At 46.9% G+C, this 22,272-nt stretch overlaps 1 protein-coding gene across 1 annotated transcript in view; it reads left to right on the forward strand.

The window, feature by feature from the left end:
• The window catches only part of NDFIP1 (Nedd4 family interacting protein 1), a 45,438-nt gene extending 23,404 nt beyond the window's left edge, over positions 1-22,034 (forward strand). Inside the window, exons 2-8 of the mRNA XM_047778921.1 lie at positions 1,599-1,686; positions 4,615-4,745; positions 8,040-8,127; positions 9,573-9,697; positions 12,755-12,821; positions 15,661-15,766; positions 21,018-22,034. Coding sequence (XP_047634877.1) covers positions 1,599-1,686; positions 4,615-4,745; positions 8,040-8,127; positions 9,573-9,697; positions 12,755-12,821; positions 15,661-15,764 — 603 coding nt within the window. The 3' untranslated portion in view covers positions 15,765-15,766; positions 21,018-22,034. The remainder of the gene's footprint in view (positions 1-1,598; positions 1,687-4,614; positions 4,746-8,039; positions 8,128-9,572; positions 9,698-12,754; positions 12,822-15,660; positions 15,767-21,017) is intronic.
• Positions 22,035-22,272: the final 238 nt, after the last annotated feature.

The raw sequence follows: 22,272 nt of genomic DNA on the forward strand, positions 1-22,272 counted from the left end.
ATGGTGTGGGTTTGATCCCTGGCCTGGAAACTTCTACATGCTGCAGGCGTGGCCAAAAAAAAAGTTTGATTTTTTTTTTTTAAGATTTAAAAAATTTTATTATTATTTGTCTTTTTAGGGCCGTACCTGCAGCATATGGAGGTTCCCAGGCTAGGGGTCGAATAGGAGCTGTAGCTGCCGGCCTACGCTACAGCCACAGCAATGCAGGATCTGAGCCACGTCTGTGACCTATGCCACAGCTCACGGCGATCTCGGATCCTTAACCCACTGAGCGGGGACAGGGATCAAACCTGCGTCCTCAAGGATGCTAGTCAGGTTTGTTTCTGCTGAGCCATGGCGGGAACTCCTGGCTTCTGATTTTGAGTGGCATGGAGATTGGAGACTGAGGTGGTTCAAATTTAATTTAAGCCACTTTCAGTGTGCGTTATCTAAAGTAACTAGAGCTGTAGATCTGACCGGTGAGGGGGTTGCTGAGATAAGGAAGAGGAAGATGTGTTGACAGGGGTTATATATAGAATTAGGTAGAATTTTAGGTTTTTGTAAATATCTCAATTATTTAAGACGTAATTTCTAGGCCCAAACTGAATATAATGGTAAACCTTGATTTTGTTGTGATTTGTCTTTGTCTTAACAGATTGTTATTATTAAGTTAAAATTGTTTTTCTAACTGAAAAAACTACACAAGTGGTGAATGTTCATTAAAAACATTAGAACAGGGCATTCCTGCTGTGGCACAGCAGGATTGGAGGCAGACGTCTCTGCAGCACCGGAACACAAGTTCTGTCCCCAGCCCAGCTCAGCGGGTTAGGGACCCCCGTTGCCACAGCCTCGGTTGCACCTGTGGTTCCGATCTGATCCCTGGCCCAGGACTCCATGTGCCCTGGGGCAGCCAGGAAAGGGAAAGAAAGAAAAAAATTGCAACATGGAGTTCCTGCTGTGGTGCAGTGGGTTAAGGACCTGGTATTGCTGCAGCTGTGGTGTAGGTCACAGCTATGGCTTGGGTTCGATTCCTGGCCTGGGAACTTCCATATGCCCCAGTGCGTGCGGCTGAAAAAGAAAAAAAAATTTTTTTTTTAATTGAAAGACTAGAATCTACATAGAAACAAGGGAAAACCCCCCTCTGATTGCATCTTCTGAGACCGTAGGTGTCTGTCGTTGCAGCCTTCCTTTCCCTCCTGCATCTGTCTTCCAAAACCAAATTATATGATTCATACGGTTTGGTAAGTTTAGTTTGTTTCATGTGACAGTACAGCACGATTATCTGCTCAAGTCATCAAATTTTCTTCGTTTTCATTTTTGTGGTTACTTAGTGTCCTTTGTGAGATGAGCTGTAACTTACTTAATAAGTTCCGTATGCTGGGTATTTGGGTTGTTCCTCGTTTTTGCTGCAGTAGTATTTATATCTGTCTTTTTTGCCTGTCTTATTATTTCCTTAGGCTGAATTCCTGGGAGTAGAAAACTTTGTAAAGCATTTGCACATTTTAAGGCTTTTGAGACGCCCCGCCTTACAGCTTTCCAGAAAGGCTCTCGCACTTTTCAGGTTTCCCTCCGCCCCGATTGGCTTTATACTTGCACTGAGATGTGAAATGTTTGTTTAGTTGCAGAATGAAGAAGAGCCTGGAGAGCCAGAGCAGGCTGCAGGGGACGCTCCGCCGCCTTATAGCAGCATCTCTGCCGAGAGCGCCGGTAGGTCGCAGGGTGGGGCGGCTGCCCGGTTACTGACGTGCACCAGCAAGTCTCACATGTCTTTGCTGGCGTTTGGGTTTGCTTCATTATATGTGGATTTGTTTTCTGGACTCAACATTCTGTTCTTTGGTCTGTGTATTCATCTTTGTGCTCCACTGTCTTAATTTCAGAGCTTCATAATCTTGATGTCTGGTACTGTTGGTCCTTTAGCCTTTTTGTTCTCCACGATGGCTTTGCTACTTCCTTGGCTTTGTGTTTTTTGTCATTTACATTTTAGAATCAGCTTGCCAATTTCCGTAAGATGGAATGAAACAGAAACTCTATTGAAATTGCCCTGAATCTTTGCATCAGTTTGAAGAGAATTAACATCTTTATACTATTGCATCGTCCAGTGTATAACCGTGATATAGCCCTCCCGTTTATTAAAATCTCTCATTTCTTGGAGTTTCCGTTGTGGGTCATCGGGATCCAGCAGCATCTTGGGAGCACGGGGATGCAAGTTCAACCCCTGGCCTGGGAACTCCATATGCCGCAGGGCAAGCAAAAAAAAAAAAAAATCTTTCATTTCTCTCAATAGTATTTTGTGAGTTTCAGTTTAGAGATCTTGCACATTTTTAATTAGATTTATCCCCAGACATTTGATATGTTTTGGTGCTATTGTAAATGGTCCGTATATGATTTTATTTTTGTTGTTGGTATATGAAAATACAATTGATGGTTTATATTAACTTTGAGTCCAGAGACTTTAAGTTCATATATTGATTCTAATAGTTTGTAGATACTCTTGGATTTTTTCTACATATGTAGTCATGTCATCCATGATTAAGGATAGATTTCTTAATTTCCAATCTTTATGTCTTTTTTTTTTCTTTCTTTCTTTTTATGGCCATACCTGTGGCATACGGAAGTTCCTGGGCCAGGGGTCAAATTGGAGCTGCAGCTGCAGGCATCTGCTACAGGTACAAGCAACCCAGATCCAAGCTGCCTCTGTCATCCATGCTGAAGCTTGCGGCAACTCTGGATCCTTAACCCACTGAGTGAGGCCGAGGATCGAACCTGCACCCTCGCGGACATTATGTCAGGTTCTTAACCCACTGAGCCACAATGTGAAATCCCAATCCTTATGTCTTGTATTTTCTTTTTGCCATATTGTATCAACTAGTAGTACCTCTAAGATAATATTTGATTAGAAGAGGTAACAGTGGGCATTTCTGTCTTACTGTCTAATTTTAGGGGTGAAAGACTTTAGTAATTTACTATTAATTATGATATTTACTTAAGATTTTTTATAGATGGAAGTTGCCATTGTAGCTCAGTGGAAACGAATCTGACTAGTATTCATGAGGATGCTGGTTTGATCCCTGGCCTTGCTCAGCGGGTCAGGGATCTGGCCTTGCCATGAGCTGTGGTGTAGGTTGCAGACATGGCTTGGATCTGGTGTTGCTGTGGCTGTGGCGTAGGCTGGCAGCTGCAGCTCTGATTTGACCCCTCACCTGGGAACTTCTATATGCTGTGGGTGCAGCCCTAAAAAAAAAAAAAGACAAAAAACCAAACAAAAAGTTTTTTATAGGGATTTGTGATAAGATTAAGGAGTTATCATTTTCTTTTATTCCTAATTTGCTAAATGTTTTTGTTATTAGTAACAAAAACAGTTAAGACAAAGCCGAGAGAACCAAAGCTGAAGCTACTATCCTTTGGTTCCTGGAATTTTATCAATGATTTTTCTGCCCATTTGATGACAATAGAACTTTTTTTCTGTTAATGAGGTGAATTCTGCTGATTGATAATTTCAATAATATATTACAATTAACCAAAGAGGAAAAAAGAAAAATTTTAATCTTGATTAGGTATAAAAATTTTTTCAAAATTAAGTTTTTTTTTTTTTAATTGGGTAGAAATTTGATCCATTTGTAAGTAGGTCTTTTCTTTTCTTTTTTGGCTGCACCCACGGCACGTGGAAGTTCCCAGGCCGGGGATTGAACCCACGCCACAGATGTAACCAGAGCCGCAGCAGTGACAGTGATGGATCCTTAACCTGCTGAGCCATGAGGAAACTCCTGATCGTTTCTGGTAATACATATCGACTCTGTTCTAATAGAAGTCAGTGAGAGTGAAGACGCAGCATTCAATAGAGGGAATGCAGGGTTTAGCACAAAAAAGTAATGGTTCTGTAACTGAACTAGTTACCTTAAGCATGTCATAGAAAACAGTACCTGGGAAAAATAATGTGAAAAGATCAAAGTGCCGAAATCTGTGAGAAATAAATTTTAACTTTTTTCCCCCCAAGTTTTTTTTTCATGTTTATAAATGGGGGGAGATTGTGGTACAGATGGACACACTCAGCTGGAGTATTTTTAAATGTTTCCTTACGCCGTTATTAGCAGGAACTGTCTTTTGTGCACACACTGCACAAAAGTGTTCAAAGGAGCTTGGAGGGAGAGCAAAGTGGGTCTGGAATTGAAATAATTCAAAAGTAGATAAATTTAAAAATCATTCCCCGTCTCATGTTCATCTTTAAACATCTCTTTTTTGTTGTCTTTTTTTTTTTTTTTTTTTAAGGGCTGCACCTGCGGCATATGGAGGTTCCCAGGCCAGGGGTCTAATTGGAGCTGTAGCAGCCGACTTACGCCACAGCCACAGCCACACCACATCTGAGCTGTGTCTGCGACCCACACCACAGCTCACGGCAACACTGGATCCTTAACCCACTGAGCGAGGCCAGGGATGGAACCTGCGTCCTCATGGATCCTAGTCAGGTTCCTTAACCCCTGAGCCACGAAGGGAGCTCCTAAACGTCTTTTTATTCAATTGTTCTTTAGGTACTGTTAGAAGAATGGCTGGTTTTTGTTTGCCAGAGTTAGCAGGAGTCCTCTTTTTCCTCAGTTCAGCTCCTCATCAGTTAATCGTGACCTCCTTTTGATTCTGCAGTGTATTTTGACTACAAAGACGAGTCTGGGTTTCCAAAGCCCCCATCTTACAACGTGGCTACCACACTGCCCAGTTACGATGAAGCCGAGAGAACCAAAGCCGAAGCTACTATCCCTTTGGTTCCTGGAAGAGTAAGTCTGGTTTACCGTGTTATCTGGTGCTGCGCTGTTGGAATTGAGTTCTTTTCATTATCCACTTCTTGATTTATTACTTACGATTAAGTTGATTAGTAAAAGCACAGCTAATTTTAAAAAGCAAGTACATTTTCTTTTGCGATAATTGACTTTTATGTCTTCCTGCAAATGATGAGGTCAAAGGTACAGATGCATGGAAGACTCTCTTGTCAAGCCAGCTCAGTTTCCCTGTGTCTCTCCCAGTGCTGCCACTTTCTCAAGTGGCAACGCCTAGCATAGTTGAAGCATTTTGAAGCAGCAGCTGGCCTAGGAAATACGCCAATTTTGCTTTGATTCTGCACATTTAATATTTTGGGCTTAGGTAGATGCGTGCCAGGGAGCCTATGGAGAGAAGAAATAAGTGGGACTTTGTAGGGTTACACCCAGAAGGGCTCTAGCAGTCATCTGGATGAAGCCCCTGCCACCAGCAGTCCCCCCCATGCCGTCTGCGGAGGCACAGTGATCTCAGATCGTGCTGGGCTGATGTTGATTCGTGGGAGTTGTGGGGGAGCCAGTGGAGAATTTGGGGGACTCTTGGTGCACGATGTCAGACCTGTAAGTGATCCAGTTGGGGTTTCTTAAATGTTCATCCAGGTTGAAACTGGTACAGATGCTGGGCGAATGGAGGGGAGGACCCGGTCCCCAGGAATGGGGGGCGGTCAGGGCGCCACCCTGTAGTCCTGTCAGAAACCTAGAGTAAAAGACAAGAGCAAGAGCAGAAGCTGCGTGTGGACAGTGCCGTGATGCCAGCCCTGGAAGTCGTGGCCTCAGGATAATGGACATCTGCTCTGAGGGCTGAAGCTGCTGGAACCTCTGCTCGGCGGAAGCCGTGGCTTATAAGGCCGTCAAGGCCGATTCTACGCGGCGCGGTGTGTCCCCCTGAGGTGCTAGGGAGACGCCAAGAACCCTGACGGAGCTCATGGTCTAAAGACAAAACACTCTTGATGCAGTGACCTCGTGTGCTCGGTGCTTGTTACAGCTCGTTCATTGTCCGAGTCCTCACAGGAACCTTGCAAGGCCGAGAGTCTGTTAGCCCTGTTTTACAGATGCAAAAACTGAGGCCCAGAGAGGTTAATTTACCCAAAGTCTTACAGCTAAGAAGTAGCAGCGTAGTGAGTCCAGCCCAAGAAGCCGGGTCTCTAGGTCCTTGTATGTGCTTTGTAGACCTGTTGAGTTATGGTAACGGTCCCAAGGAACCAGACCGGGAGATAAGCTCTGATTAGTTATAGGACTGTTTAGAACACTTTTATTAGACAAATGTATGTATTTAAGAACTTCTTAAGGGGTCTCTTATTCAGCAGGCATGTATAGAACACTTCCTGCTGTCATATGGATATAGCTAGAAGGCTTTGTATGTGAGGCATTGCTCCTGCCATGTGAGGGCTTAAACTCCAGGGATGGAGAGAGGCCCCCAGATACCCACAGCTGAGCAGTAGCACCCGAGAGAGCAGGGAGTGTTCAGATCTGTGGCTTGAGCCTTGTGATCCTGGGAAGATGGGGGGTTCGAAGTGGGCCACGAGTGTCGCTGGATGAGAACCTCCTGGGGGAAAGGCTCAGGGTGATGTGAATTCACACAGTTGCAGGACGGGTTCTGTAGACAAAAGTAAATGCTCTCGTTTGAGCAGAGTTTGTGGGCAGAACTGTAGGTTTTAGAGTCTTCTGAATGCTGGGCCGAGCCCTTTGGACTCATGGAGGCCGCACAGAATCCTGCAAAGCTGTTAAGCATGGGTACGATACACGCACAGTGTTAGAGAAACATCGACCTCGCAGCAGTTGCAGGAGGAGCCTGTAGCGGAGACTCAACCAAGGGCAGAGAGGAGAGGTAGAGGGCATTTGCCGTATTTGTTACTAGGCATTACTTCCGTGTGTGCTTATGGGGTATCTTTGTATAGTTAGGCGAAAAACGGAATTACTTGCTTCTTTGCAGAGTCTATTTGTCCTGCGAATATGAATTTAGAATCCTAAGTATCTCGTATCTTAAAAAATATCAAGCACGTTCTTGTAACCACTGCGAAGGGTCGAGGAAATGTGTTACATCGGGCGGAAGCTGCCGCTGCCTCTTCCCCTCCGCTCGATCCCGATCCCGGGGCGGGGGGGGGGGGGGGGGCTTCCCCGTCCATTTTCCGTACAGGGCACGTTTTGGTTGTCCCCGAAGGCTTATTCCTTTATTTTCGTTGGAGGAGCCTTTGGTGGACCGTGTACAGGTCTTACCACTTCTAGGTACATGTTCTTTGTCGATGTCTCGGCGCCTATACCCGCAGTTGGGTGAGCAGGTCGGCTGCCTACGGCGGTGCTGGCGTTGGTCAGTATCGGGCTCCTGCTAGACCTGCAACACTGCGTTTTCAGGTTAGGATGGAAGGGGTCGTATCTGCCCACACGACGGGAAGGGAGGGTCTTGCAGACCTGTGTGCCAGTATAAGAAACAGGTAGTTGGGACGTGAGCAGCGGGCACCCCTGTCCCACTCCTTATGTCTCATCACACTGTCCCCTCCCACGGCCCCCAAGTCAGTCTCGTAAAGCTCTTGAGCTGATCAGTGGTGTCCTCTGAACGGGCCCCGGATGACTAGATGACTAGCCTTCTGGGCCCCAGACAGGCCCTGGGTTACTGATGTTCTAGAATTGAAGCCAGACGTGTCAGAACATCTTTTCCCTTTTCTTTTCTTCAGATACATATAAAAAAGGACGTGTGAGTAGCTCCTCGTGTTGTTAAAGAACTTTGGTTATAAAATGAAAAATTCAGGAGTTCCTGTTGTGGTGCAGTGGAAACAAATCATACTAGCAACCACGAGGTGGCAGGTTCGATCCCCGGCCTCGCTCAGTGGGTTAAGGAGCCAGCATTGCTGTGAGCTGTGGTGTAGGTTGCAGACGTGGCCCGGATCCCGTGTGGCTATGGCTGTGGGGCAGGTTGGCAGCTACAGCTCCGATTGGACCCCTTGTCTGGGAACCTCCATATGCCGCAGGTGCGGCCCCAAAAGGCAAAAAATAAATAAAATAAAATGAAAAATTCCTTTCATTCAGATAACTATGGAGTTTGAAGAAAGATTCATTTTTTTCTCAAATTATATCTTTTACTAATAAGACAAAACGAAAAATTTTAACACATGCTGAGCCTTAATGCTCATGGTTTTGAGTTGAGCCAAAGCGATACGTTTCCCCTTGGGCCTCACTTTTGTTCCTTCCCCTGTTCTTCATGATATCTTTCCTTTGCCTCGAAATCATTCACTGAATTTGCCTATTTTCCTTTTCATTTAGGATGAAGATTTTGTGGGTCGGGATGATTTCGATGATGCTGACCAGATGAGGATAGGAAACGACGGGGTTTTCATGTTGACTTTTTTCAGTAAGTGTGTACACACAGCAGAGCCACTTCCCACAGACAGACTGCTTGTGTCTTTTACTGAGATCTTTATTATTTTATTTCATGTATTTTTAGGCCACACCTGCGACACGTGGAGGTTCCTAGGCTAGGGGAGGGGTTGAATCGGAGCTGTAGCCACTAGCTTACTCCACAGCCACAACAGTGCCAGATCTGAGCTGCATCTTCGACCTACACCACAGCCACAGCAACGCAGGATCCGAGCCGCGTCTGCGACCTACACCACAGCTCACGGCAGCGCCGGATCCTCAACCCACTGAGCGAGGCCAGGGATCAAACCTGCGTCCTCATGGATGCTAGTCGGGTTCGTGACTCCTGAGCCACAACGGGAACTCCTACTTCGATGTTTAGAGCTTAGTACACTTTTATCTTAATAGCCTTTCTGTTTGTCTTCTGTTTGTGTGAATATCTATGGAAAATACAAGTAAAGCAGCTATGAGGGCTACTGCATTTTTCCGTGAGCTAATTAAGCTTTATTTTTCCGATCTGCAGGACCCCTTAGCATTCCTCCTACTCATTCCTGACTGTAGAATAGGAATTAAATGCCTTTGTTTGGTGAATTTTGTCCTGCAAGCTTCTGTTTTAGTAGCACATCAGAATCAGCCCAGTTTCCCCTTGATGTTATTACGCGTTTATCTTTACGCATGCCTGATGGGCAAGGGAGCAACCATTTGTTTTATTCGCCGTATTAAAAAGGTAAGGGAGTTCCCAATGTGGCTCAGCGGTTAACAAACCTGACTAGTGTCCATGGAGATGGGGGTTTGATCCCTGGCCTCGCTCAGTGGGTTAAGGATCCGGTGTTGCCGTGAGCTGTGGTGTAGGTCACAGATGTGCCTCGGATCCCGTGTGGCTGTGGCTGTGGTGTAGGCCGGCGGCTACAGCTCCAATTAGACCCCTATCCTGGGAGCCTCCACATGCCACAGGTGCGGCCTTAAACAGACACACACGCACACACAGAAGGCGTGAAGGCAGTGCAGTGCTTTCAAAGGTGATGTGTTGTGTGAGCTCTCAAGATTCATACAGGCACAGGAGGGTGAACGGCTTGAATCCCACTCTTTGGGGATTCAAATCCCGCTATTTCATGTTCACATAGCCTTTATTTACTGAGGCGCAGCGCTTACAGCAAAGGGCTCAAGTCACAGACAGTTGGGTGACCGTGAGGCATTTTTGAAAGTGACCAGCAGTAGATATAGTAATACAATTCCTGAGACTCAGAGACTAGGTTTTCTCGTTTCCTTTCGGGAGGCAGACAGGGCTGGATGTGTCGAGGAAGGGGGCCGAGGGCTGCAGAGAGAGGGCCAGGCTCTTTTATCCGCAGGGAAGCCAGTGAGGCCGAAGCGAGGGCACAGGGCACTCCTGCTCCTCAGGTGACAACACGTCTGACCTCTTTTTTCTCTCTGCTTTTGCAGTGGCATTCCTCTTTAACTGGATTGGATTTTTCCTGTCTTTTTGCCTGACCACCTCAGCGGCGGGAAGATACGGGGCCATTTCAGGATTTGGTCTCTCTCTAATTAAGTGGATCCTGATTGTCAGAGTAAGTTGATGCCAGCAAAGACAGAGCTGAGAGAGATGCGATAAGCGGAACACGTTTGAGTATTTGATTTTTTTTTTTTCCTATTTGCTTTTTTGGAATTATCTCAAAATCCCCAATGATTTTTGGTGAGTCTTTGTTCTGGTTTCATGAAACCGAACCTGGAGCAGTTTCAGGTGGTTTCTGCCCACGAGTTCTGCAGTCAGACCCAGTGACGATTGCTGATCCCCGGGCATCTCTCCTGGAGGTGGTTTACCGGTGCTTTCTCTGTGTGTAATATGTTTATAATATGATAACACATGTACTTGTTCTGAAATTCGTTGTTTGTGTAATACAGGAAGACTGTCACCTCTCTGTGACACCTGGTCGCAAGTGCATGCGCTTCTCCTCAGGGCTCCTGATGTTTTAGCCTCCTTCCCTTCCCTCTCCTGGTCTCTCTGCTCCCTCCCTTCCAGATGGCTCCTCAGGAGCACCACTGATGATGTCACAGTGTTTGGAGAGCCACAGCCGTGTCGCAAGCCCCACTCCTTAGCTCTAAAGTACATCAGAGAGAGAGCTCGTCAGTGGTTTGGGAGCTACCAGTTAGTTGGAATTGCATGACATAATTTAAAGTGGTAAAAGATCTAGTCTTTTGTCTTTTGTTTTTGTTTTTGTTTTTTTTTAGAGTTGCACCTGCGGCATGTGCAGGTTCCCAGCTGGGGATCATATGGGAGCTGTAGCTGCCGAACTACTCCACAGCCACGGCAACGCCGGATCCTTAACCCACTGAGTGAGGCCGGGGATCAAACCTGCGTCCTCATGGATGATAGCCAGTTTCTTTTCCGCTGAGCCGCAGTGGGAAGTCCAGATCTAGTCTTTTAACGTGTCCTCTGATTTCAGGTATGTTTACTGCTGTTGCTAACTTTCTAGATAAAACCAATGTATTTGTCATAAATTGGTATTATTAACTAATCAGTGAGTGGTGACTGACCACTGGAGTTTTTCGAAATTACTTATTTTAAAGTAGTTGTTAACATTTTTAGAATTCCAGGTTGCTTTGAGAATCTGATAAAAGTTCTGGGCTTTTCTCCTAGACAGCTAATGTATACTCCTCTAAAACGTCAACTTTAGGTTAGCGCAGGCCCCAAAGAGGTTTCCATTCCTTCTCTAAATCTTGTTATTTTATTAAGAAATAAACTACTGTATTTTAATTCAAGTTGCACGAAACTCCAAACTGTGTTAAAACCTCCAATAGAAAAACCATGAAATGTGTTATCAATCTTTTTATTTTTACTAAATTTTTAACTAAAATTATTAATTAAGTGAATCAGCTTGTATCAGTTAGGATGGGTTTTGTGAGTAGCAGAAAACTTAGCTCAGAACGGCTTAGAAACCCAAGGGAAGATTGTTATTTCCAGTGAGCATTAGTTAGTTGAATGTCTCACTGACATCATCAAGGACCACTGACACCTGCTCACCATGCTGGTGTAGCTTCTCTTCTCTCTTTTTTATTTTTTTAGGGCCGCACTCATGGCATATGGAGGTTCCCAGGCTAGCTGTCCAAGCGGAGCTACAGCCGCCGGCCTGCACCACAGCCACAGCAATGCCAGATCGGAGCTGTGTCTGCGACCTACACCACAGCTCATGGCACCTCGGGATCCCCAACCCACTGAGTGAGGCCAGGAATCAAACCTGCATCTTCACGGATACTGGTCGGGTTCATTACCACTGAGCCACAATGGGAACTCCCTGCTCCTCTCTCTTAGATGAGATGGCGATGGCGGTTTCAGGCGTCACATCAGAAACACATCAGTGTTGAACAGAAGCACGGTTTCTTTTTTTCCTCTTTCTCTGTCTTTTGTTTGGGGGGAGGGGGTCTTTTTAGGACCACACTCGAAGCATATGGAAGTTGCCAAGCTAGGGGTCCCATCTGAGCTACAGGTGCCAGCCTACACCACAGCCACAGCAATGCGGGATCCAAGCCGTGTCTGCAGCCAACGTCACAACTCACGGCAATGCCAGATCCTTAACCCACGGAGCGAGGCCCGGGATCAAACCCTCGTCCTTATAGATACTAGTCGGGTTCGTTACTGCTGAGCCATGCTTGGAGCTCCTTCTCCCTCTTTTTAAGAAGAAGGAAACCTTAGCAGCCCTCATTTCCCATGGGCCAGAATAACTGCCTGTGCTAGTCCTGGCAAAGGAGTGGGATTCTCATGATGTATGGGGGAGGGTTCCAAGGTGTCAGGTGTGGCTGCAGGAGTAGGAAGAAGATGAGGGCACATTAGAAAGGAGTCCAGGTAGTTGGTTTGGGTGCTGGGTAAGCAAAATAAAAGTGCTGTTCAGACATATTTCTGGGCGTTCCCACAGGTTAAGGATCTGGTGTCACTGCTGTGGCTCTGGTTATAGCTGTGGCATGGGTTTGATGCCTGGCCTAGGAAATTCTGCATTAAAAAAGGGAGGTCCTGTTGTGGTGCAGGGGAAACAATCTGACTACGAACCATGAGGTTGCGGATTCGATCCCTGGCCTTGCTCAGTGGGTTGAGGATCCAGTGTTGCCATGAGCCGTGGTGTAGGTGGCAGACGCAGCTGGGGTCTGGTGTTGCTGGGGCTGTGGTGGAGGCCGGCGGCTGCAGCTCCAATTTAACCCCTAGCCTGGGAACCTCCATATGCTGTGTGTGTGGCCCTAAAAAGACAGAAAGACCAAAAAAAAAATTTTTTTTTTTTTCACTTAAAAAAGAAGAAGAAAATGACATGTTTATAGGAGGGAGCCAAAAGCAAACAAAATATATTCTGAGAAAACAAACAGATTTGGAGACTTTCAAAACAAGGAATATATGAAACGGAAAGACATCCTGTTTCACCAAAATTGTTTTTGCATGAAAGGAAATACGTTTGTGTATGTATCATAATCATTTCAAGTCAGCGCTATAGAAAATACTTTCGCAACATTTTAAGAAATTTTTGTAAGAGCGAAATGAGCAACAGTCTACAAAATGAAATCTTTTGTTTTCTAAACTCCTCAGTTAAAATGTGAACTTTTATCAGCTGAACTGCTTTAAAATATTTTGCTTTATTTTTCAGTTTTCCACCTATTTCCCTGGATATTTTGATGGTCAGTACTGGCTCTGGTGGGTGTTCCTGGTTTTAGGTGAGTGCTTTTAATGAAGCCATGGGAGAGAAAAGATGGTGGGAAATTTCAGGAGTAAAATTACTTTGTGTCAACCCTCAGCTCACTTACTGCCCGGTCCCATACTAGCGGTACTAAGTATTTCAGAGCGAAGGTTCTGGTCGCCATCCGCGAGTTAACACGCAGGTTCGCAAGAGGTCTCTTTCCTCCCGCGTTCGAATGCCCTCGTCCTGTCCTCCATGTGACCGGTAGGACCCCGTGATGAGACGACTCTGTAGATTTCTGTCCCCTTGGTGAGTTGCTGCTGCCAGTGGGGTTCACCAGCTCAGTCCCACGTTGCGTAGAGGTGTGTCGTGAGCAGCTGAACTGCCCCTGAGTGTCTGTGGCCTGTCTTCCCTTGGATCTGTCAGGAGACAGCAGAGAATGTCAGCCTTGCTGGACAAACCTTCTGGAAGAACCACCACTGGGCTTCCCGAGTTCTTTAGCTCCCTCTTGGGGAGAAGAGAATTATTTTGCGAGAAGAGGGAGAAACTCTTTTTTGTTTCGTTTTGAAAATATATTAGCCATTTCAGGTTGTTGGTCTTAAGATTAAATTTTTTCCTCTCAATTTTTATTTTCCGATCGTTTCTTAAAGCAAAGCAGTGAGCACTGGGGTGAATTGTGCTGGCTTCTTCATTCTTTGTGGAGAAAATATAAATGATATAGACTAAAGCCGCCACCTCCTGTCCTTCCTACAAAGCAGTGGCAGGGCCATCCTTTAGCTGTAAAGGCGGCATCCTCGTCTCACTCTGTTCCGAGCTCTTCTTTTCCTCTTGGAGCATTTCTTCCGTTTCAAGCCTTTTTGTTGGCTCTTTAATTCAGGTCCTTGGTGCCAGGGCTGCTGACGCACGGGGGAGGGCCCATGCCCAGCAGGTGCTTCTTCTCTTCAGGACCTCCCTGCTGTGCCTGGGGTAACAGAGCCGTGCTTGGCTGGCCCTGAATTTTACTTGGAAAATACAAGTCATTGATGCCGCCTTCCGCGCCGCCTCGGGGCATCGCATGCTCTACTGCTCGTTGCCGGCTTTCCAAGGGCAGAGAAATAGGGATGTTTTGCCCTTCCCTCGATGGCTGAGAAGCGTAATAATAGAAACATGACCCGTGGGAGAGCCGCTGTGGAGGAATAGTTCCTTGGCGCGCTTACTCTCTAAACTGCACCTTAAGTGTAACTCCTCATCTTCCTCCAAGCCGACGGCCCGAGCACATCCTGAACGGACCAAAGAGCCATTAGGCGTAATTTTAGGTTGATCGTCGACAGCATATGGATAATTTAAGGAAACTTAATGGACTGATTTCCTTCCTCTATGAAAGTTTCATGGGAGATGAATTTGTAATACCTTGTAATTGATCATTCTTCCTGTCTTACCGCTTACTGGTAAGCAAGAGATGGCAAGGTCCTTCGTGCCTTTGGAGCTAATGTTTGCATCCTTTTTGGAGCTTCTTGCAGAGACAACTTTTGTTTCTTCGGTTTTCCTGCCAAGATCAGGTATTCAAAGCTCTCAGGCTGTCAGCTCGTGCGCTCCATCTAGCCTGGTGGTTGTGCTTTGTAGAGTCCACAGTTTTCTTCAGAAGTTGGTTTTTTAAATTGCCTTAGCATGAAAGGCAAGAACTTTCACATCAAAATATCTGAATGTCTCACCTTTTCGTAAAAATTGGATTACCTAGAAAAAAACCACATGATACCCAGGGTTTGACTGTGGCTGGATTTGCGGCTACACCCGCCGTATAAGTTAGGTGCTCCCACGCCGCTAGGCTTCCTCCATCTAGCATTTGGTGCAGTCCCTTGTTGATTTTGATGCCAAAGAGAATGGTGTTTCGCTGTGCTCAGTGTTGATGACTTGTGGTTACTGCCAAACCCATTTTTCTCTTGAGTACCACAGTTCTCCACCACTTAAGTATATTTTAAAATGTATCCAAAAGAAAGTGGTTGCCTAGAGCTAGGGAGATGAGAGGGGGGGACAGGAAGCGGGGAGTGACTGCCTGGTGGGTATCGGTATTTTTAGAGGTGACGACAAGTTCTAAAATTAGATGACAGTTTTAATTATACTAAAAGCTGGTGAGTGGTACGCATTAAATAGGTCAACTTTATCATGTATAAATTATAGCTCCATAAAGTCCTTTAAAAAAAGGGTCTAAGACTCAGGGACCCTCTCTGGGGGAGGAGCCCCAGGAGTGTGTGGGCTACCCCATTGGATCCTTCCCCACTGACTCCTAAATGAAGAAAAGAGAAGTAGAGGGAGTTGCCGTATGGTCCGGTGGTTGGGACCTGGCCCCGTCACCGCTGCAGCCAGATTCAGTCCCTGGTCTGGGAACTGACATCCCACCGCAAACCAAGAAAGGGATAGAGAAACAGAGTTGAGAAGAGAGAATCACTGTAAAGGCAGGGGGAGCCTGACATCTAGTGGCCGGTATTGTGCACTGTCGATGGAAAAAAAATGAATTTTTTTTCTTTTGAGAAAAAATTTAGAGTTAATTATCTAAGAGTACTTTTTTGGAACTCAGAAGGTAGGTTTCGATCTTGCTTCTCAGTGAGGCTTCAAATGTCAATGTTTGGCCCCATCTTAATTTCTGTTTTCTTCTTGGACAAATTAGATTCTGAACATGCAAAGGAGACTGGGGTTTGGCTCTTGAGCTCGTGTTCTCATAGAGAAATGGAAAATCTGGTGTGGAAATCCTTTGGAAATTTTAGAGGAAATTTTGTTTTGATAGTTTTTAGCAGGAAAATGATGTGGTGTGAAGTATTGCTATCAGGAGGGACATTTCTGGGGAGTGGGCTTACGATGGAAATTTTAAATTCATTCTTGACTTTTCTTTTTTAAATTAGGCTTTCTCCTGTTTCTCAGAGGATTTATCAATTACGCGAAGGTTCGGAAGATGCCAGAAACGTTCTCCAATCTCCCCAGGACCAGAGTTCTCTTTATTTATTGAAGGTATTAAAGAAAAAAACCCGTAATTTGTGTCCCGGTGTGATCACGTGGTACATGGCAGATTACTCTTCAGGTTTGGGGTGCGCACCTGTTGTGGGAGGGATAGAGAAAGTCAGAAAGCCGCAATATTTGTCTTTTGGTTTCTAGTCAGGAAGGGCTGTTTCTGTGAAAAAAGCTACTGAAAAAGGCAAGTTGGAAAAAACCGCCCTTGGAGAAAACATTATCTCATGTTGTCACAAATGCAGAAGAGGCCCGGCTGATCCTAGATCACTGACTCTTGAATCCTGAAGAGGTCTCGGTATATTTACTTCGAGAAAAGAAAGTTTCTACTGTATTTAATGTGGCAGGAGGTGAAACTGTTTTCAGAGTGTTTAAGCAACAGTATAAGAACGATGAGAACTTCCCAAATGGAACAGAATTTTGCTCAAGCCTGGCGTAACAGCAGTAACTCATGTTTGTTGCCTTTGCGTATGTCAGTGTCTCCGTGAGCACTTTGCAGCTATGCTCAAATGTGCTTACGCAAGTCCCAGAAGGTTAGCGTGTTGGAGCAGCTCAGGGCCATCCTGGCCGAGTATCTTCATAAGGCGTTTCTTTGAAAAGGTAAAGCACACTGAGAGCCTAGTCTTCTGTCGGCTCACGTCCGTTTCTCCGAGGGAGTAATTGAGAGAAGATTCTAGTCCTTAAGAGTACTGATGGTGTTTATGAGGTTTTTTTTAAAGAAAAGGGATGTTTCAGTGCATGTTTAAACTGTCCTGAGTGGTGTGTCTTCCGTGTGAATTCAGTGACACAGCCTGGCCACAGATGGACCCCAGTGTCACTGGCCTGGGCCCTGACGCCTGGGGGCGTCCGTGTCTGTGTCCAGGGCGTCCTAACTTCACCGTCTAGTCAGAGGCTCTGTACCATTTCGTGCAGTTTGCCGTTAGCATCGTTTTTCTTTCATCTACATTTCTGATTATAATTTATAATTACTTCCAAGCCTGAAGTTTCACTCTGAGCTGTGGTAAATTCAGAAGTCAGTTATTTGGGGTCACCGTGCCCCTCCTTACAGCGAGTGCCCCGAGTCACCTGCAGCTTGCCCCTAATCGTTCAGTGCCCAGCATCCCCGGGGAGGGGGGGGCAGGTTGCTTCCTCGCGCCCCAGATTCTGTGGGCTAGTCTGCTGGGAGCTTTGACTTTGTAAGTGGACTGAGGCCTCGCCTCTGTTCTCTTCATTCTTCAGTTGGAAGAAAATCTCCGCCTTCGTTAGGAGATGCACACATTCTTCATCCTGCTGCTGCTGCTGCTGCTGCTGCTTTTTTTTTTGGTCTTCTTAGGGCCGCACCCACAGCATATGGAGGTTCCCAGGCTAGGGGTCTCATCAGGACCACAGCTGCCCGCCTACACCACAGCCACAGCAACACCAGATCCAAGCTGTGTCTGCGACCTGCACCACAGCTCAGGGCAGTGCCGAATCCTTAACCCACTGAACAAGGCCAGGGATCGAACCTGCAACCTCGTGGTTCCTAGTGGATTAGTTTCTGCTGTGCCACAATGGAAACTCCTTTTTTTTTTTTTTTTTTTTTTCCTGTCCACCCTGCAGCAAACAGAGTCCCAAGCCAAGGATCAGGTCTGAGCCACAGTTGTAGCAACACTGGATCCTTAACCCACTGTCCCAGACAGAGGGTCAAACCCAAACAGAGATCAGCTGCAGAGGCACTGCTGATCTTGTTGGGCCACAGTGGGAACGCCTCATCTTGCTTCTAAGGCACAACAGGTTGTCACAACAATACAGGTTGAGAGAAAGCCTGCACTTCTCGGTTTTCCAGTATCGTTGGGGACTTTGTTAAGGGTTTTTGTTTGCAAAATAGGTTGTTACTGTTTGGATTTTCTAGACGTTCTGAGATGTTTTCTGCGTGGATTCTAAAGGGAAAGCACAGCAGGTTTAGCATCGTGGTTTGAGGCAAGGGTGCCGTGGGAGCTGTGAAGGGCCATTACAGGCCGGTCCCTCCCTGTGGCTTGGGGACAGAGGCCTTCGGTGCCTTCCGAGTGGTCAGGGGCCCGGCCGTCCCTGAGAGCCCCATCGAGGGCGTGGTGGGTTTCTCTGCTCTCCTGTCTGGCTTTGATGTTGTCGTTGCTTTGAAATCATTCCCGACGTGCCCAGAGGACTCGGAGCTCTCCGTTAGGGCTCTGGGGACTTGGGCCGAGGTTGAACGGCTTCCTTCCTAACTTGCAGTAGCCCCGAGAGAGCCGGCGCAGCCGCCCTCTGTCCTGTGGGGCCGCGTCTCCTTTGTCCACTGGCGGGGCTGAGAACCGTCCCTCCCGATCCAGTGTTTGCTTCCTCTGGGAGGTTTAGTGACAGATGTGCAGTGACCGCAGGAAGGTCGTCTTTTGGTTCGCTGACTGAGCCTTCTGTCTTCACCTGTCACCTGTCGAAAGCGAGCTGTGGGCTTCCTTCTTGCCAGAAAGGCACTTCCTAAAATAACGGCGGTAGAGAAAAACCACTCGCTTCTCATGCTACGCTCTGGCCTCGTACTAGGCAGAAGTATCAGGAGAGGGCCTCTTCCAGAAGTTCAGGTGGCCGCGGATAGAGGAGCCGCTCACACGACGCAAGCTCCGGTGGCCTCAGCAGGCCGCTTTCTGAGCAGCCCAGGCGGACGTTGCAGGAGCCGGACACCGCGGCCCGTGGGCAGGGACCGCGGGGCAGCGCTCAGGTTGCCTTTCAGAGCCCATTTAGGCTTGTAAAGGAAATCTGGTTTCCTGCCTCCCAGCAGGAAGCTCCAGAAGGAACTGCTAGAGCTGAGCCCAGTGGCAGCCCCGAGTGGCTCTGCGGAGGCAGGAAAGAAAAGCTTCCTTCTGTCGTGTTGAAAAAGAAGCAGATGCCTTTTAGGAACGTCTTTGTCTGAAATGGTCAGAAATGTCCAGGGTTCACTGGACAATAACCACGAGTCTTTACCGCTCGCCCTGGCGCCACCCCTTCGTCGAGGGTGTTAACTGCTAAGACGTCTCTGTATGTGAAGCAAAATACAGCTTCAATTTTTTTTTTTTTTTTTTTTTTTGCTTTTTAGGGCCACACCCACCACCGCACATGGACGTTCCCAGGCTAGGGGTGGAATCTGAGCTGCAGCTGCCGGCCTACAGCCGCAGCACAGCCACAGCCACGCCGGATCCTTAACCCACTGATCAAGGCCAGGGATTGAACCCGACGCTTCATGGACACGAGTCGGTTCATTAACCACTGAGCCACGAAGGGAACTCCCCATCTGAAATTTTTTTCTTTGAACCACCGCTAAAGTAGGAGGAGGAAAGTTTGCGAGCCTTGGTGGCACGGGTGAGCCAGGGCCCTTCATCATTAGACAGTGATGGCTGCGCCCTAGTGAGCCAGACCCAGGAGGGTGAGAAACGGCCTCCTTTCCTCCTTTGGGGAATCTCCCCTCCCCCGCAGTGTCTCCTGGGTCATTGAAGGAAATTCACCTCGAGTTAGTTTGACTCCCTGGACTGGATGGTAAGGTGGCAGGACGGTCGCGCATGTTTCCAGGGGAAGGTCTGCTTGAAAAAAAAATTCACCAAGTCTCCGAAGAGCAAGTGTGCTTCCTCTGCACGTCCGATGATGTGTGGGCCGTTGGGGTCCTTTTGTTTCTGAAGTGATCTGAAGTTGAGTAATAGTGTGTCCCTCGTTCCTGAAACCTAGTGGCTCTGCTCGCGTTCGCGTGCTCTCCCTGCGTCGTGCTGGCCGGAGCAGGACTCCAAGGCTTAGAGAGCCGGCGGTGCCTCTGCAGCAGTCTTTGTCCTTGGGCGTTTCTGGGGTGGCTGAGATCACCCATCGGCAGCCTCGCCAGGCCTCCGAACGGCTTCTTACTGTTGGTGGAGTGGCTCCGACTTGGCGAGCTCTCCGAAGGCGGATGGAGGGCCGTGGTGGGAGCAGGAGGAACGAAGGAAGGCGGCCGGGCCGTTGTCCCGTTGTGCCCCCTCCTGTGCGTACACAGCTCTGGTGCTTTGACCTCAGGGCAGTTATTGTATCAGTTTTAATCTGCTCGTGGAACCTGATGAAACTGGATTTACTTAGGGTTATAATGACTCTCGCCAGCCCCACTGCAACATTCTCTGTTTGACGTCTGTCTCCCCGTTGTCTTTCTGCTTCTGCTTGGCCTTCGGGAGGCCTTAGAGTCTCGTATCCCGGTCCCTGCCCCATTCTGAAGTCTCTCGAAAAAAAGTTGCTCTTATGTCAGTATGATTTTACTTCACATCGAAATACCAAGTGAACTTGAGGTTTGGGAAAATATGAACAGTAGAAAAATAATATTTCCACTTCCTCCAGTGTGGCTTCTCTGCCTCTTGTCAGCCTGTTCAAGAGCATGTGGTCGTCTCATCAGGAAGGGGCATCAAAGGGCCATTCGTGGTCTTGACAGTCATTTGGAGAAAGGGAAAGTGAACGGAGGGCTTATGTGGAAGCCCAGCCAGCTCTCACTCGGCCTAGGTGCCCCAATGCCGTTTCTCGTAAATATTTCAGTTGTTCGTCTTTATTTTTGAGTGTTAGGAAATTAGTTGTATTTTTTCCCATTGCAAACCAGTTTCTATGCTGATGACAGAAATGCCTCAAAGTGTTAGATAAAAAGTGCATTTAACAAAATACATGGACGTCATTTTGAGAGCACTTATTTCGGTCATATGTATTCCATCCAAAAAAAAAAAAGTGGTTGGGGGCTCCATGCCTCTTCCCTCCCCCAAATAAGCCCCTCCCCCCGACCCCAGCTGATTGGAGAAAGTCCTCGTGTGTCTGCGCGTGTCCGGCTGTTGGCTGACTTTGCCCTGCTGCACGTAGAGCACGTGGCATCCTTCCTGGAAATCTCTCTTGTGTGAGAGCTGGCAGGCCTGGCAGGACAGACAGCGTCCCGTGGGTGAGGACTCCCTGTGCATTTGCTTTCGTCTGTGTCTTTGTCCCCATGTCGCAGCCGTGGCTGCTGAGGGTAAGTAGGGGGACGCAGGGCCGCTTGCATTCTGTTCTTTTGTTGGGAGGTTGGGAGAGAGACTCCTGACCTCGGGGCTTTTCGAGGATGCCATCAAGTTCTTCCCAGTTCCAGGGTCCCTGATTACTGTCAGCCCCACAAATGTCAAGTTTACTGATGGCCGTGATGTCACCGTATAGTAATCCTAAGACTGTGCTAAAATGTGCTTCTGTCTGCAGACATCCTGCCTCCTTTTGTGACTGTATCCTTCCTTCTTTTAGCCAAAATAACAACCTAACCAGAGTTTCACTCTTCAATATCCTTCTCTGGCAGATGTTTTCTGGCAAAGGCCTTCCTGCGTTTATGAATTCTCTCTCAAGAAGCAAGAGGACACCTGCAGGAAGTGAATCAAGATTGGAACACAGAGGAATAATCACCTGCTTGAAAAAAATAAAGTACTGTTGACAAAGATCATTTCTCTCTATTCGTTCCTAGGTGTACAATTTTAATAGTTAACGCAAAATTCTGTAATCATTGAATCATTAGTGGTTAATGTTGGAAAAAGCTCTCGCAATCAAGTCTGTGATGTATTAATGATGCCTTATCTAGTATTGTCTGTAGTCCTTTTAAATAGCATGAGCCTTGTCCCTGTAGTCAGTAGGGGGCAGTCTTGCTTTATTCATCCTCCATCTCAAAATGAATTTGGAGTTAAATATTCTAGTGTAAGATATGTATAATGCTGGCCATTTTAAAGGGGGTTTTCTCAGAAGTTAAAACGTTGGTTATGACTGCATTTCTGCGCATAATCCATTTTGCTGTTAAAATTAGAAGTTTATTTAATTGTACCGTGAACACCTGGAAGCAAAATCATCGTGCAAAATACATTTAAGGTGTGATCCAGAATATGTTCCTAATTGGTAAATAATAAGCATTACTTTTTTAGAGTGGGCATTCTCATTTTGCAGTTCCTTATGCTGTGTTGTGTACCTGAGGGATCGTCAAGGTGTTGACACCGTATCAAGTAGGAAGGACAAGGACACGTGCGGTTGAGTATCTGAAATGCAGTTCTTGACCCTCCGGGAAGGTCAGAGCCCCCACCCCTCTTTTCTCTTTCTTTCGCCTCCCCGACGCTTAGGCCAGGGGCTGGGGGTAGGCAGGGGATGAGGCAGCAGAAGCAAGGAAAGGGTTGGCTTGGAACTTTTGAGATGATCCCTAACATCCTGTACTCCCGCTTTTGCAGCGTGTTTCATGTAGAGTGCTGTGCTTTGGGCCAAGTGGTAATTCACCTTGGTTTGCTGTGTCAAAGCTGTAAATACAACAGAACATTAATAAACGTCTCTTGTGTAGCAACTTTTTGCTGTGGATTAGTGTTTACTTTCTTGGTTCGCGCTTGTTAATTGCTAAGGCAGATTTTTCTACTCTTCGTCCATATGGTTTCATACAGAATCATTCCGTAAACACAAAAAAACTGGTCTTGGGCCATTTTTTTCTTCTTGTTCAGCAGAGGAAGTTTCTCACACTCAGTGTAGTCCTAGAAGTGTGTATGGAAATTTTAGTTTTTCACAAGATTAATGGACTAAAATAGGAA

The sequence above is a fragment of the Phacochoerus africanus genome, chromosome 4, assembly GCF_016906955.1.
Source record: "Phacochoerus africanus isolate WHEZ1 chromosome 4, ROS_Pafr_v1, whole genome shotgun sequence".
Classification (NCBI taxonomy): Eukaryota; Metazoa; Chordata; class Mammalia; order Artiodactyla; family Suidae; genus Phacochoerus; species Phacochoerus africanus.